Source organism: Mauremys mutica, chromosome 3 (assembly GCF_020497125.1).
Source record: "Mauremys mutica isolate MM-2020 ecotype Southern chromosome 3, ASM2049712v1, whole genome shotgun sequence".
Taxonomy (NCBI): Eukaryota; Metazoa; Chordata; order Testudines; family Geoemydidae; genus Mauremys; species Mauremys mutica.
Window position 1 is genome coordinate 19,770,168 of NC_059074.1, and position 16,790 is coordinate 19,786,957.

The 16,790-nt window shown below is 44.5% G+C and overlaps 1 protein-coding gene across 4 annotated transcripts in view; it reads right to left on the reverse strand.

Annotated features, from left to right (window-relative positions):
* The window catches only part of FKBP1B (FKBP prolyl isomerase 1B), a 96,953-nt gene that overhangs the window by 45,109 nt on the left and 35,054 nt on the right, over positions 1 to 16,790 (reverse strand). The window contains exon 1 of one of the 4 annotated variants that reach the window (XM_045011330.1): positions 8,138 to 8,337. The exons of the other annotated variants lie outside the window; for them this stretch is intronic. Within the exon in view, the coding sequence (XP_044867265.1) occupies positions 8,138 to 8,174 (37 nt within the window). The 5' untranslated portion in view covers positions 8,175 to 8,337. Of the gene's footprint in view, positions 1 to 8,137; positions 8,338 to 16,790 lie in introns of those variants that run through there. 4 annotated transcript variants of the gene reach the window in all.

A 16,790-nucleotide genomic window follows, 5' to 3' on the forward strand; every position in this document is an offset into this window, starting at 1 on the left:
TTCACCCAAGAGTTCTGAAAGAACTCAAATGTGAAGTTGCGGAACTATTAACTAAGGTTTGTAACCTGTCCTTTAAATCGGCTTCGGTACCCAATGACTGGAAGTTAGCTAATGTAACGCCAATATTTAAAAAGGGCTCTAGGGGTGATCCCGGCAATTACAGACCGGTAAGTCTAACGTCGGTACCGGGCAAATTAGTTGAAACAATAGTAAAGAATAAAATTGTCAGACACATAGATAAACATAAACTCTTGAGCAATAGTCAACATGGTTTCTGTAAAGGGAAATCGTGTCTTACTAATCTATTAGAATTCTTTGAAGGGGTCAACAAACATGTGGACAAGGGGGATCCGGTGGACATAGTGTACTTGGATTTCCAGAAAGCCTTTGACAAGGTCCCTCACCAAAGGCTCTTACGTAAATTAAGCTGTCATGGGATAAAAGGGAAGGTCCTTTCATGGATTGAGAACTGGTTAAAGGACAGGGAACAAAGGGTAGGAATTAATGGTAAATTCTCAGAATGGAGAGGTGTAACTAGTGGTGTTCCCCAAGGGTCAGTCCTCGGACCAATCCTATTCAATTTATTCATAAATGATCTGGAGAAAGGGGTAAACAGTGAGGTGGCCAAGTTTGCAGATGATACTAAACTTCTCAAGATAGTTAAGACCAAAGCAGATTGTGAAGAACTTCAAAAAGATCTCACAAAACTAAGTGATTGGGCAACAAAATGGCAAATGAAATTTAATGTGGATAAATGTAAAGTAATGCACATTGGAAAAAATAACCCCAACTATACGTACAACATGATGGGGGCTAACTTAGCTACAACGAGTCAGGAAAAAGATCTTGGCATCATCGTGGATAGTTTTCTGAAGATGTCCATGCAGTGTGCAGAGGCGGTCAAAAAAGCAAATAGGATGTTAGGAATCATTAAAAAGGGGATAGAGAATAAGACTGAGAATATATTATTGCCCTTATATAAATTCATGGTACGCCCACATCTCGAATACTGTGTACAGATGTGGTCTCCTCACCTCAAAAAAGATATTCTAGCACTAGAAAAGGTTCAGAAAAGAGCAACTAAAATGATTAGGGGTTTAGAGAGGGTCCCATACGAGGAAAGATTAAAGAGGCTAGGACTCTTCAGCTTGGAAAAGAGAAGACTAAGGGGGGACATGGTAGAGGTATATAAAATCATGAGTGATGTTGAGAAAGTGGATAAGGAAAAGTTATTTACTTATTCCCATAATACAAGAACTAGGGGTCACCAAATGAAATTAATAGGCAGCAGGTTTAAAACAAATAAAAGGAAGTTCTTCTTCACGCAGCACACAGTCAACTTGTGGAACGCCTTACCTGAGGAGGTTGTGAAGGCTAGGACTATAACAATGTTTAAAAGGGGACTGGATAAATTCATGGTGGCTAAGTCCATAAATGGCTATTAGCCAGGATGGGTAAGAATGGTGTCCCTAGCCTCTGTTCGTCAGAGGATGGAGATGGATGGCAGGAGAGAGATCACTTGATCATTGCCTGTTAGAGTCACTCCCTCTGGGGCACCTGGCATTGGCCACTGTCGGTAGACAGATACTGGGCTAGATGGACCTTTGGTCTGACCCGGTACGGCCTCTCTTATGTTCTTATGTAGTCTGGGGTATTTTTGGTAAAAGTCATGGACAGGCCGGCCTGTGAATTTTTATTTATTGCCCATGACCTGTCCATGACTTTTACCAAAAATACCCGTGAATAAATCTTAGCCTTAATTATAATAATCTTTAACTTCACTGAACTTATATTTTGCTATTGTTCACAAATGAATAAGATTACACTATGAAGATGTGGTAATGTGTTTGTATTCATAATTCCAATACCTTTTACTTAAGTCTACTTTAATAAGAACACATATAATTAGCAAGCGGCAATGGTTTAAAAAAAAATCCTATCTCATACACTGCAAATGCATTTTCAGATCTGCAGTCACATGAGATAGTAAAGCAGTGATGGGTGAAGAGAGATCTTGGTAGCCCCTTGTTAATATTTTGACACCGTGGGAAAGAGGTCTGAATGATTTCCCTGCCACTGATAAGAGTTACCCACTCCATCCTCCCACTCTATATACTGCTAAAATACAGCTACAGGGCAATTTTTCAGGATGCACCCAAATCCCTCCTAGTAATGGCACCATTGATTTGTGTATCTGAACTGGCAGACAGAGGCCCCAGATTCAACAGAACTTTGATCCATAATCCATCAGAAGGCCCCACCACTACAGAATAGCAGGGTCAGGAAACCATGAACTGGGGATTCAGGTAGGAGCATGATCCTGCCTGTCTTCTGTTGCCTCTTCTGACTGAATGTAGTGTGCTAATGTGTTGTGCATTATATAGGCTATGAGCTGAGATACCCAATAATGCATAACAAGGTAGTGTGCCAAAGCCAAACACCATGAACAGCAAATGGCAGGAGGACAAAGCCTATGATAGGCAAAGCATTGAGACAGGTAGGTTCACCAGAGAATCACAATACAAAATGGTAGTGGTGGTGCTCCTGACAACCTATTGTCTGGCCTATTTAGATTGGCAGATTACTCCTGGGGGAATCCTACACCAAAAAAATTAAAAATTCTAAACCAAAAAAATAATTATGTGCACAATATTTTAAAATTCTGCAAAATTCTGAATATTTTATTTGTCAAAATAACACAGTATAATCACACCATTTGCAATTATTTTGATAATTTCTTTCAAAATACCTGTCAGCAAGTATGTCTGTAACAATACAGACAACAAAAAAGATTCAGGAAATGTTTTTGTGACAAACAGATTCCTTACTGGGCACAGCGAGTGAGAAGGACAGAGTCTCACACACACGCCCAGCCCTCTTTCCTGATCCAGGTGTGGACAGGCAGGCTCAGCCTGGCAGGATCAAAGTGTGGAGGGGCTTAGTGTGGGGGGATCCAGGTGTGGGGTGAAAGGGTCCTGCGTGGGGCAATCTGGGTGATGATAGCTGCAAATTTTTCCAATAGCAGGAACTCCAGATAGGTAGTCAGATTTTGAGGAAGGATGTATTTTCCAGGGTCAGCTCGGTAGCTGACCAGCCACTCCCCTCATAGATGTGCTGTTCAGTTACCATAAGTTTGCATACTTCAGCAGCACACATGCCCACGACAGAATTGCAGCACGGTTCCTGCAATTCAGTCCCAGGAACAAGAACATCGGCTGAAGGAGGATGTGAGAGCGCAGCAGAAAAACCTGTTTGAGTGGCTGTTTTCGCTAATGGTCACAAGACTACAGGCTCCTGCTGTGCCCACACCGTGGCGTGAGTCCAGTCTACAGTACCAGGAGCTGCATACCAGGAGCACTTTGGACAATTCCATGGTTGGGTGGTATTGGTTTCTTACTGTTGTTTTGGTATGCAGGCCTGCCTGGCAATGCTCTAATATTGTTATTTTTATAATACAAATATAGGCTTGTATTTGATTAGGAAAGTTTATTGCGCTCAATACATCACATCTTATAATGTGTATTTTGAATCATAAAGATAACCACAGGGTAAGGCAAAAGTTGTATCCAAACAATTTCTCCATACAGCTATGTACAGCAATCAGCAGTAAATGCACTGCTCCCCCACACACATTACATTGACAGTCATGTCATCCAAAATAAAAATTCATGACAATCAATACCTCCCCCATTCACTGTGTACAGTGACAGTGCACCCCCTTTCATTGAATGGTGTGATAGTGCCTCATTTACTGTAAACATTAAAAAACATTCATAAATGTACTATTCTCCTTCTTCCACTGGTCCATGCAAGTCCATAATGTGGGATCACAGGGCATCCCTGATTTCCGTTGCCTGTTCAAGCTGTGAGACCAGTGCACTTTCTGGTTGAGTGTACTGGCTCAGCAGTCCATTACCGTCATAGGTCCATTCAGGGGCAAATGGCTCCACTTTAACCTCACAAAGACTGTGAAGAGCCCAGCAAGGCACAATAAATCAGACATCACTGATGATACTGGAATCCAAATGGGTCTGTAGACCATGCCAGCAGGATTTCAAGCTGCCAAACGCACATTCAACCACCATTCTGCACCTTCGGAGAGTGTAATTAAACTTTCTTTTGCCAGGAACTCTGAAATCAGTATATGGTTTCATAGGCCAGGGCAAAAAGGGGGTATGCAGGGTTTCCCCAGAATAGTAGTGGGGGACAGTAACTCCATTTATGACAATGCCATTTGGTGGGAATAGTGTCCCAGTCTGTCCATGAAGGTAGACTATCGACCAGTGGAAAACCCTTCACATCAAGTGGGAAGCTCGCTGCACTAATGCCAGCATCCTCACTGAAGCCAATGTCACCAGCATTGAAGGAATGATCCTTATGCACCAACTCCGCTGGGTTGGACATTGTGTGTGGATGCCAGATTCTCACCTGCCAAAACAAGCCCTCTACTCTCAGCTGACCTACAGACAGAGATCATTACAAAGACACATTAAAACCATATCTCAAGAAAACTGATGTGGACATCACAAGCTGGGAGGAGCAAGCCACCAACCAACCCCAATGGTGCCACATCCTCCATCAGGCAGTGGCCCACTTCAAGAAGAAGCGCCTTGCCCTCAAAGCTGAAAAGCGGGAGAGAAGGAAGCAGAAGGCAGCTGGCCAGACAGGAAATGTCTACACCTACTGTGGGCGAATCTGTGGTTCCAGGAACCATTCATCTCAGGACCCATATGTACATCCGTGGTAGCAATCATCCTCAAATCGAGGGATCTCCGCCACAGCTGCTGCCAATTGTTTATGCCTATCACCTTTGGGTAAACCACATGCCTGACTGCTTCAAAAACTTCTACCTCCACTTTACCCAGAGTTGACTTTCCAACACCAAACAGTTCGCAACAGACCTGTAGCAGTCTGGGGTAGCCAGCTTCCAGATAGCTATAACAACCTGCTTCAGGTCCAATATGGCCACCTTCATGAGTATGTTGAGATGCTGGAGGGTCAGGACAAGCTGCTCACAAAGCACCAGAAATGTAGCTTTCTTCATGAAAAAGTTCTGGACCCACTGCTGATCATCCCAGGTCTGCATGATGATGTGATCCTACCAATCTGGGCTTGTGGCCCAGCTCCAGAAGCACTGGTGTACGTAGAGAGCATCAGCAGCTATACCAAAAGTCATGAGGAGCATCAACCGGTTCGAGTTTTCCCTGTCTGTATCCTCCTCCTCCTCCTCCATCATTAGCTCTGGCAGGTGCCTTCAGTGGGTCAGAAAATGCCACCACAATGTCCACCAGCATCTCATGAAAGCTCTGCCCATTTCCTGAAACAGGAGCAAAAGCCCAAGCAAGAAAAGTTCTTCAAATGATGACTCCATGTTCCTGTTCTGACTGCTGGGAGTGTGCAGACCAAAAGGACAGCTCAGCAGAATGTGTTGGTGAGCTGCAGCGACTTCTTGTGATGTGCGGGGTGGACAGTCAAGTTGTCCCATGCTGCAGCACCAAGGGCTAGAGAGTGGTCACATTTCAGGAGTGTGCTAGGTAGTCTGGGATGTGATTGGTTGGACTCGGGGATATAGGTAATCTGGGATATGATTGGAGCCCTGGTGTGGGGCCCAGGGTCAAAAATTCTTAACCTAAAGTCACCAATGAGTGTGGATGCTCAAACCCTGAGCTTTTAAAGCCAGGGTCCATGAATTCGAGTCCCACTAACCCTGGGCTTACATTGCAGTGTAAACGTACTCTACCTGTCTGTACAAAGCCTAGCACAATGCGGCCCCCGATCACAATAGGCACTACTGTAAAATCACAACTAATAACAGCACCAGGTACGATGCACCATTCAACGTGGAAGTAGATCAGAAAGAGTATGATACAAGTGATCAGTGGCCCATATTCCACCGTGGCATAAATTGGTGTAATACTGTACCAATGGAGATGCATCATCTTATACCAAGGCTGAATTAGGCCAAAGATGTTAAGACCATCAACGAGTCACTACAGCAAATTGACTTCTGAGTGGATCTGAAGGCAATAGTGCTTACTGGTTTTGGTTTTAATGACACTGTTTAAATCAACTGGATTGGATTAAGATTTGCAACCAGAAGAAATCACATTTATAACTTGATTTTGAAGAGCATCTTTCAGACAAACCATATCCCAATACACTCTAGAGATGAATAATAAAATGACAAGGCTAAATTCTGCCCTTACTTACACTTACAATAGAATAACAGTACGTACATCAATGGAGTTACTCTGAATTTACAGCACTGTAAATTGGAGCAGAATCTGGCCCACAGAGGTAAACAACGGTAGATGGAGAAGACAGTTAAAAGGCCTAGGCAAGGGAGGAAATGATGTTGGGCCAACAGAGTTAAGCCAAGGATGAATTTGGCCTATTCTATAGATACGTATGGCTCTATATTAGTAATGGCAAGAGAGTCTAGAAATCCGTTTGCCATGGAAAAATTAGAGATTTGCATTTTTACAGAGAATCGTTAGTTTTTACATTTTGTGAAAAGATAAAAACAGGTATCGTAGAACCCTGATTATCCAATCTAATTGAGACTGGGGTCAGATCAGCTAATCAGGAGAATGGGCGCGGCTCCGGCTCTCTGCCCTGGGTGGCAGGGCTCTGTCTGACAGTTTAAAAAACTGTAAATATATTTATAAAACATTGTGTTCAACTGATAGCTATATATATTGTGGCTAGGGAAACTAAAGTTCAGCATTTCATTTTAATGATGGGAAAACATGGATTTTTATCTTTTTTTTAGAGAATTTTGGAGTTATTATCACAGAAAAGTAGAGTTCCTGGTAATGATATTTGTCTTCAAGAGTTATGATATGATGTTCTAACACCAGATTGGAGCAGCCACTCTGAAAAAATGATCCCATAAAAATCAAAGATTAATACACTCTTTAATCTGGAGCCATTATAAAGTGTTATAGGTGCAATAATAGTATTTTAAAAGCGGAGAAAACAGCTAGTCCAGTCAAAACGCTGGTGCCATCTGAAGTGATTCTGACATAAATGGCCTATGGTTCATGAAAAGGTTTGGAAATAAATTTGGGAAGCTTTGTTACTGTGCACCTTAAAAGTGCCAACTTTCACCACAGCCACCCACACTAATCAGCAATCATTTATTTTGTTGATTTCCATCCTCTACAGAAATTAACTGTCTTGCTGCTGCTACCCCAATAATGCCTGATCCAGTGTGCGATTCGGAAGTGAACCTGCTTTCGCTGCCGACTGCTAAGGCTCACATTTTAAAATGGGTGTGCACTGGACTATAATTTGCTCTCGTTACTAAATTACTTCACTGCACTTGGATTTATGCAGCTGTCAGCAAATGCCATTTAAATATCCCAAACCACTCACTGCCTCTGCTGTTGCCACCAAAGGAGCAGCAGACACTGCAGCCTACTCATCCCAGAGTACCTAGTCGGCTTTCCTTCTGTTCCTCTGATCCCAGGGACCTTCCCCCCCAAACATCTGATCCCAGAACCCTCAGGCTTTTACCCTCCCTGATACTAGGGATGTCTCCCATACCCCTTTCTACCCTGCAGTCTTTTATTTCTTCTTCAGTTGTTGGACACCCCTAGGCTCCCCTTCATCTGGTCTCATGTCACCTTTTGATGCCAGAGCCCCTGAGGCTGCAGTGATTCCAGATAACCCTTCCTGATTCCGGAGACCCTAGGCTCACTGTCTTCTCTAATGCTAGATCCCGCTCCTAATCCCAGAGACTCCTGATCTTCCTCTGATTCCATATCCCCACCCCCAATGCATTGTACTTCTGCCCCCTCTGCTATGCCCACATATCCATCCTTTCCCTTATCCACCTCCCACCCCCACTCCTGAAGCCAGAGACCCCTGGATTCCTTCCTCTTCTGATTCCAGAGTATCCCGGCAAGGAGCTGCCTCTGATCTCAGATTTCTCTCACTCTCCTGGTGCAAGAGACCCCCTGGGCTCCCTCTTCGTCCGAGCCGAGAGTCCCACTCCCCCTCCAGAAACCCTTCCTCTGCACGGCCCCTTGATCCCGGATCCCGCCCCCACGCCCAATGCCGGGGGCTCCCTCTCTTGTGATCACAGTCACCCCAGTACCGCTTAAAAGCAAATCAGGAGAGAGCCAGACCCTACCGTCTCCGGGGGAGATGGTCTCAATTTCCACTCCCATTATCGCACTGCTGGTCTGCGGCAACACTGAGCAATTCTTGCTGCTGCTGCTGCTGCCTGGGTCACCCTCTGCGTTCAGCTGGGCACTACCCTGCCGTCCCCACGCCACGGCTCAGCTGGCCCCTCTGCTGAACGCATTCCCCTTCCTAGCTGACTGACAAGGAGCATCACAGCTGCCCATCACCCGCTTCCAGCCAATGCAAAAGCTGGGATGGGTGGGGGCTGCCTACTCTGTCACCCAATCCCCCTTCCCAGCTGCACAGGAAAGGCAGGTCCCTCAGAGGGGCTGGGAGATGGGAGTGGAGGCAGGCCTCCCAGGCTGTAGCTGGCTGGGATTTGCTGCTGCATGAAGCATTTAAGGACTTAACACTTTAATGCTATTCCCTTCCAGCAAGTACTTGCTCCTTTCTCACACAGCATATACTCCTTAAATAGCCCTGCAGAAGATGCCCCCCACCCCCACCCCCGTGCTGGGGAATAAGCTAGTGCTGTCTGCCTAGAAGAATGCACTGCCTCTGCCAAATGCATCCTTCAAGGCAGATCTCTGCCAAATGCATCCTTCAAGGCAGATGTAGTCAGTTCAGTAGTCCCCAATCCAGTGGTACATGGCCCCAGTACACGTTTTGGTGTCTGGTGCACCAGGCTCCCATTCTCTTCCTAATGAGGCGCTTCTGTGGTTTGTCATAGTGTGTCACCAATGCCCACTGCTTCTAATTCATTTCTATGCCCTCTAACCGGCAGTGGAGCTTGGTTGTGGAATGTGCAAGCTGTTCCCAGTGGTTTTTGGAGCAGTCCAAGTTTCATTGCTGGTTACATCAGGAGGGATCAAATCAGGAGGGGATAGTTACCAGGGATGAAAATGCCAAACATGCAGATGTGGAGGCAGAGGTGAAAGTAAGCCCGTCCGGTCCAGTACGGCATACCGGCAAGAGCCAGTACACCGTTCAGGATCACACCGGCTTCCGTGGCGGGGATTTAAAGGTCTCTGGGCTCCCCGCCGTAGTGGGCAGCCCAAAGCCCTTTGAATCCCGCCCTGTGGCTCTGGCGGCCGAGCTGGGATCAGATTTAAAGGGCTCAGAGCTCCCGCGGCTGCGGGGAGTCCGGCGGCCGGGCTGGGGACGGATTTAAAGGGCTCAGAGCTCCCCGCAGCGGCAGGAGCTCCAGGCCCTTTAAATCCCGGCCCCAGCCCGGCAAGGCTCAGGGTTCCCCGCAGCCGCGGGAGCTCTGGGCCCTTTAAATCCCACCTGCAGCTCCGGCAGCTGCAGTGGGGATTTAAAGGGCCTGGAACTCCGCAGTGGCCAGAGCCCTGGGCCTTTTAATTTGCCCCTGAGCCCCGGGGGCTCCCAGCCACCTCTGCACCTGGGACCCCCGGGTTGATTTAAAGGCCCTGGGGCTCCCAGCCACAGTTGGTGCACCAGGGCCTTTAAATCTTGAGCGGCCCCGCCTCTTCCAGATGAGGTCATGCCCCCCTCAGGAGTCCAGCAATACAGGTAAGTTACTTTCACCCCTGTGTGGAGGGGGATGGGGCGGGGGCAGGGGAGGGGAGGGGAGGGCAGGGCATGAAATCCTTACTGCACCAAGGATAGATTGAAATGACAGTGATGTTTACCACTCATGCCCCAGTCTGGCATGATGTATGTGTGTGCATGTTTCCTTGTCCGTGAGGCAGCAGGGTGGGGGGTTGAAATATGCACTAAAAATATTTCAAATAATTTTTAAAAAACCTGTATTTAATGGTTAATTGTTCCCATAATATTGGATTAAAAGTTGTAAAAAGAGATACACATATTTCAGATACCTGTGTCTGAAAAACTGTTTCCCCCTACAAGAATCTGTACATGAATCTCACTATTCCCATCAGCTCTTAGGGAATAATAATTTGCTGACAATTCTCTATCTTTGGTTCTGGAAAATGGTCTGATAATTTTTGTTTTTTAACTGGAAGAATTATCTGCATCAAGCCTGTACTGGTCTGACATTTTACACCTGTATTTGCACTTTTTTCTTAATCACTATATTTTTATGTAACTTAAAACCAGTCCCCGGAGTGTCTATATGAGTCATAGGGCTGTAGTTATTATTTCCATAGGGATTCTGATATTTCTTAAAAGTATTAGTGTCATGGACTCTACTGCACCTGCCTTAGAACTTGCCAGAATGTCAGTGGCAGCTGCTCAGGGGAATCAGCTCCCATTTGAATCCGACAGCCCCTAAGATGGATCTGCATGTGGGGGCATCTCCTTCTCCAAGTGGCTCTTGCTTCAAAAGACAGCTACTCACATGAGAGAGGAAGAGGACACTCTGTCACTCACACCACCTCTGAAACTGGCTCCCACTGCCTAACCTGACTGGGAGTTGCATTAAAATACAGAGTACACCCTGAAAATGTCTCAGCTACTACAAAACACAGTGGCCTATTTTCTTAGCAGTGCAGATTGACAAGAACACATCATCTTGGGACTCTGTCCTTTGCACTGGGTCCTTATCTAGCAAGGTGCTCATGTGGTCTCCATCACAATAATATCTGGATGTCATTGAATAAAGAGTCCAGTTCACAGTCTTTGTCCTGATATTCAAAGCCTTTCATGGGACTGGGGTTGGTTACCTGAGAGATCCACATCCAGGACCTCCATTTAACCAGTACCTCCAGCAACAACTACTGGAGCCATGAAATTGTGGACCAATATGTGAAAGCTCATGAGTAAAAGAGACAGAACTTTCACAAGTGTTGGACCTAGGTTATGGAACTTACTTCGATGAGAGAGAAACATGACTAACCACTTTCAGAACTAAATGAACATTTATCCTATTTAGCATTAACACAGTAATTTCTTAACTCATATTCACACACTCACATAGCCAAAACATGTTAATCATAGTCCTTCTCCTACAAGCTGGGCTGTGAAAAGGGGGTGGAGGTGGAAGAATGGCGTTAGAGTTAAGGCACTGGAACTCAGAAGATCTGGATTTATACCCCAATTCTGACACAGATTCCTTTATGACCTGGGGCAAGTCACTTAATCTCTCTGTGCAGAGATAATAATTCTGTCTTGTCTAGTTAGTAAAGAGTTTGGGGGCAGGAACTGTCTCTTATATAGCACCTAACACAACAAGGCCCTGATCTAAATTACAGCCTCTTAAGTGCTACTGTCATATAAATAATAACAACAACCTATGGGGTTAACACAGAAAGATTTAGGATTATTCTGCCATGTGGTCTTTCAAGGCAGAAAATGGACAAAAGGAATTTTTAAACAAATCCATTTTGCAAAGAGAGCAAAAATGAAGAGAAATCACTCACACTTATAAACAAGCAAAATATTTAGTCCAGTGTTGTTATTTTCTTGATACAGAACTGGGGGTTAAAATGGGGTCATTCTGTAAAAGGTTACAATTGACAATGCAATACATTAGACAGTCTCGCCATCAAAATTATTTTCTTTATACTTTTGCTATTTTTATTGGTGGGGAAATGTCACAGGCTAGACACACTGGAAGCAGTTCAGACTATAATAGAAAAACAAAAACAAAAAACCCAAGAAACCACCAATATTAACTATAAGCTTCTGTAGTAGTCTTTTTATTATTCTGGAAAAATCTAACTATGGAAGAGCAACCAACTGACATTCTAAATCCCCCAAATAAATGAATAACTGGCACTAGATCATGGATTCAGATGTACAACGTGGCATTTATTTTTGTTCTTTCTAAATATATTTTACATGTTCACCTTTTAACCCAAATGTCCTGAAGCCATAATACATACAACATCAATGAAATGCAACTACCTGCAGCATGGAGAGAAACAAGCAAACTGGTGCATAGAAGTGGTAAAGGAGGGAAAATTTTGTCCAACACACCAGGGCAAACCTTTACTCTTGTGAAAAATATCGAGTCAAAAGAGCGAACAGAATGTTGGGAATCATTAAGAAAAGGATAGATAGTAAGACAGAAAATATCATGTTGCCTCTCTATAAATCCATGGTACGCTCACATCTTGAATACTGTGTGCAGATGTGGTCGCCCCATCTCAAAAAAGATGTATTGGAATTGGAAAAGGTTCAGAAACGGGCAACAAAAATGATTGGGGCATGGGACGGCTTCCCTATTAGGAGAGATTAATAAGACTGGGACTCTTCAGCTTGGAAAACAGACGACTAAAGGGGGGATATGATAGAGGTCTATAAAATCATGACTGCCATGGAGAAAGTAAATAAAGAAGTGTTATTTACTCCTTCTCATAACACAAGAACTAGGGGTCAGAAAATGAAATTAATAGGCAACAGGTTTAAAACAAACAAAAGGAAGTATTTTTCCCACAATGCACAGTCAACCTGTGGAACTCCTTGCCAGAGGATGTTGTGAAGGCCAAGATTATAACAGGGTTCAAAAAAAAACTAGATAAATTCATGGAGGATAGGTCCATCAATGACTATTAGCCAGGATGGGGAGGGATGGTGTTCCTGGCCTCTGTTTGCCAGAAGTTGGGATTGGGCGACAGGGGATGCATCACTTGATAATTACCTCTTTTGTTCATTCCCTCTGGGGCACCTGGCATTGGTCACTGTCAGAAGATAGGATACTGGGCTAGATGGACCTTTGGTCTGATCCAGTATGGCCGTTCTTATGTTCTTCAGCGATCTTTAATGTCCACCAAGAAACTCAGGTTTACAAGTCTCATCTGGAAAACACGTACTCACACCCACACTTATCTTCATGGCACTCAGTTCTTTATCAAGGTTGACTCAGCCCTTCAGCTTTTAACTACCTTAGAAGGCTAAAAGACTGAATCAGCCTTACTAGTATTTAACCCTATGGTTTCAAAGAGTCGAAGTACTGCAAAGCTGTGTTTAGACCATTAAGCAATTCATCTCTGGTACAAAGTTTTTGAATTGTGCAGTATGACAAATACAAACTCTATATTTTCTATAGTTCTAACGTTCCCCCTAAACTACAGCACAGTCCAGGGCCACCCAGAGGATTCAGGAGGCCTGGGGTCTTCGGAGGCGGGGGGGCCCCACCGCCGAACTGCCATCGAACACCTGGCACTTCGGCGGCAGGTCCCGGGGTGGAAGGACCCCCTGCCACCCAATTGCCACTGAAGACCTGGAGCGGAAGAAGCTCCGGCGTCCCAGGCCCCACGAGAGTTTTCCAGAGCCCCCACAGTGAGTGAAGGACCCCGCTCCAGGGCCCCCAAAAAACTCTCGTGGGCGCCCCTGCGGGGCCCGGGGTAAATTGCCCCACTTGTTTCCCCCCTCTGGAAACTACTGCAGGGACAGAATCATTACAGGCAATGGTTTTAACCAACAATTTGAGAAATACTTTAGACAGGACAAAATCATTTTCAATACCATTTCACAAAGCAACTTCCAGGAAGAAGAACCCTCCATCTCCTCCTACCTGAGAGAAGAACTAGAAGGAAACTGAGTTTCAACTTGGAGTATATACTCCTTGACTCTGGTACAGGGCCGGCTCCAGACCCCAGCGCGCCAATCGCGCTTGGAGCAACATGCCGCGGGGGGCGCTCTGCCGGTCGCCGGGAGGGTGGCAGGCGGCTCTGGTGGACCTCCCGCAGGCGTGCCTGCGGAGGGTCCGCTGGTCCCACGGCTCCGGTGGATCTCCCACAGGCACGCCTGTGGATGCTCCACCGGAGCCGCAGGACCAGTGGACCTTCCACAGGCACGTCTGCAGGAGGTCCACTGGAGCCGCGGGACCGGTGAACACCAGAGCGCCCCCCGCGGCGTGCCGCCGTGCTTGGGGCGGTGAAATTACTAGAACCGCCCCTGCTCTGGTATAATCTGGGAAACCCGGGGTCCTACATTTATATAAACATTTTTTAAGGGAAAGTAAGCTACCTTGCTAAAAGAAAAGAAACACTTGTATTTAAAAAAATGACAATAGGTCTCACTCTAATTTGCTATCCACACACAAAATCTTCCTGGCAGCAGAGTGGGTGAAGTCTACTTCAGAGAGCAATAATGGCAGAGAGAAATATCCCCCTCAGGAGGATATGATTTACATATTGTCACAAGTAGATCTGCTCTGACAGGTTACTTATTATGTATCTTTATTAATTGTGCACATTTTCTCACACTGTTTCAGTTAGCTTGTGACAGCTAGGCTATTTTTAAAAACAGATGCCTTCTGAATGGCATAGAAATGCAAGCATTAAAGAAAGTTGCTCAAGATTCTTGACTTTATTACATTAAATGATACCTCAACTAAAATAACTAAAAATGGAGTGGGTTGCTTTCAAGAGTAGCATTTTTGGAAGTTAAAAATATCACATTGTATTAGACAATTTATGCCTTTGGATTAATATTGGAGAATCTGTTACTGTTAAGATTTTATTCAATATGGGGCTGGTTCCTGCTTCTGTTGAAGTCAACAGAAGTTTTGCCATTGATTTAATTAATTTGGAGCAGGATTTGGCCAAGAAAGATTTATTGTTTTATTCTCTGTTTTACCATGAGTAAAGAAAAAAATGAAGTCTGATCCTATGAGATGCTGAGAACGTCCCACGTGGCTCTGAGGCCCAGATCCCCAAAGGCATCTAAATCTCATGGGGAGGCATCTAAATCCCTTTGAGGATCTAGGCCTGAGCGCCTTCAATTCATATTGAATGGATAAGGTGTTCTGTATTTCACAAGGTGTTGGTTATAATAAGAACAGTTATGTAAGAGAGAAAACTGCCAGCTTGGTGGAATATAAAACATTCTAAACAAGGGGCTATGTTCTCATCTCAGTTCCACCAATGTGAATCAGAAGTTACAATGCTACTAATGAGATCCGAATCTGGTTCACTATCTATTCAGGTGCTTGACAGCCATCCTCACGTTTTGTATAACACTATGGTGGTCTTCAGTTAGTGACAGATTGTTAACATTGCTGCTGTAAGAGAGGAGATTTTAAATGAAATCTATGGTGCTGCCATGACAATTCCAAATGACAGGTCTATGTTTTGTGTGTGTGTGTCGTAGAGATCCGTGCACACCAAATTCACATGAAAAAAATATTAAATACTTGTTCTTGTTATAGAAATATACGCAGTCTGAATGAGGGGAAATTGTCTATTTACTTCTACTTTTTATTCTCCTGGCTGAAGAAGCAAAATATGATGAGTCGTAGTACATTCTATCAGACTTTCATTCATATACTGCATGTATGTAGAACTTGGGAATGCACTTGTTTTAAATTCTGTAGCCTTTTCAATTATTTTTTTTCTTTATTATTTTCAGTAGTCTTCTACTATATACATACAGCTGTTCAGGCACCCCCTAATGTCCAATTTAACCCCTGAAAACTCATGCAAACCTCATGCTGTCAAAGATGCTGCAGAGTAAATACATTGGCATGGACACCTTTTGCCCACATTACTCCCTCCCACAGAAAAGCCTGTGGGAGGAGTCTGAGAAGAAGGAAGCCTGAATTAGGATCCCTTTGCAAAGATTCTCATACATTATGCCTTTGGTGGTGGGGTTCCCCCATTCCCTACAGGAGAGGTCTCAGGGCCTCCCCAAAACCTGGCGGACGCCCAGGAATCTGTGTAGAATTCAAGGGATTCACAGGAGGGCAAGTCCTGTGTCTTCCCATGAGGACTGGCCCTCCACACACACCACCCTTCCTTTGGAGCTGTACCTGTCATCTCTCATTCACTATAGAGAGGTTGACTCCTATCTCCAAATAGCGTAAGATGCCAGACTCCGTTGCCCTCTTGTTAAATTTTCAAACCTTCGTACATTCACCCATGCTGCTCCTCACTCTTGGGAGGATTTTCCCATAAACATCTCAAAACTAGCTCATTATTCTCCTTCAAGTCCCTTCCTAAAACTCTTCTTTGCCATGACATCTACAAAAAACTTGACAATGATTAGGCTGCTCCCGGAATGCTGAGATCACTGCCTGTCATGCTGACCAACACTGTAAAAACAAAGCTTGATCAGCAAGGATTCAGAAACCAGAGATGAAGTGTGCTCCTCCAACTTGTGTATTTCAGCTGAAAGTTTTTTTAATTTTCATTGAGGGCATCTATGCCGTTCATCACTTCAGACTTCTCCTCAATAATGCTGACAGGCTTTTGATTTTAAATGCAATCTGCACATCATAAACCAGAAGAAGCCAATAGTAGTGTAATGTATAGGAATAGGGTAGTGTTCCTTGAAATATAAAATATAAAACATGGTGAACACCACCAAAAGGCTCACCAGCTTACAGTCTATGAGTCCTTTGGTGGTGCTCACCGTGTTTGATATTTTTAGAAGTTGCCAGAAACCAGCCAGAGCTGCTGGTTGTATATAGCTAGGCCTTTCGATGATCACAGTTATTTGGAACCCAACTGGGCTTTCTTCATATCACTATTGTTGTGTAAAGAGCAAAAGATACAACAAGTGCATCAGTCAGAACAATAGCAACAAGGAGATCCCAGCCAAAAGACACTTAGTGGAACAGGTTGCAAAAGAGAAAAAGACCCAGATTATAAAGTCAGAAGGCACCACTGGGTCATTTAGTCTGAACTCCTGTTTAACACACGCCATAGGACATCACTGAATTAATTCCTGTTCAAACTAGAGAATATCTTTTAGAAAAATATCCATCTTGATTTAAAAATTGCCCGGGA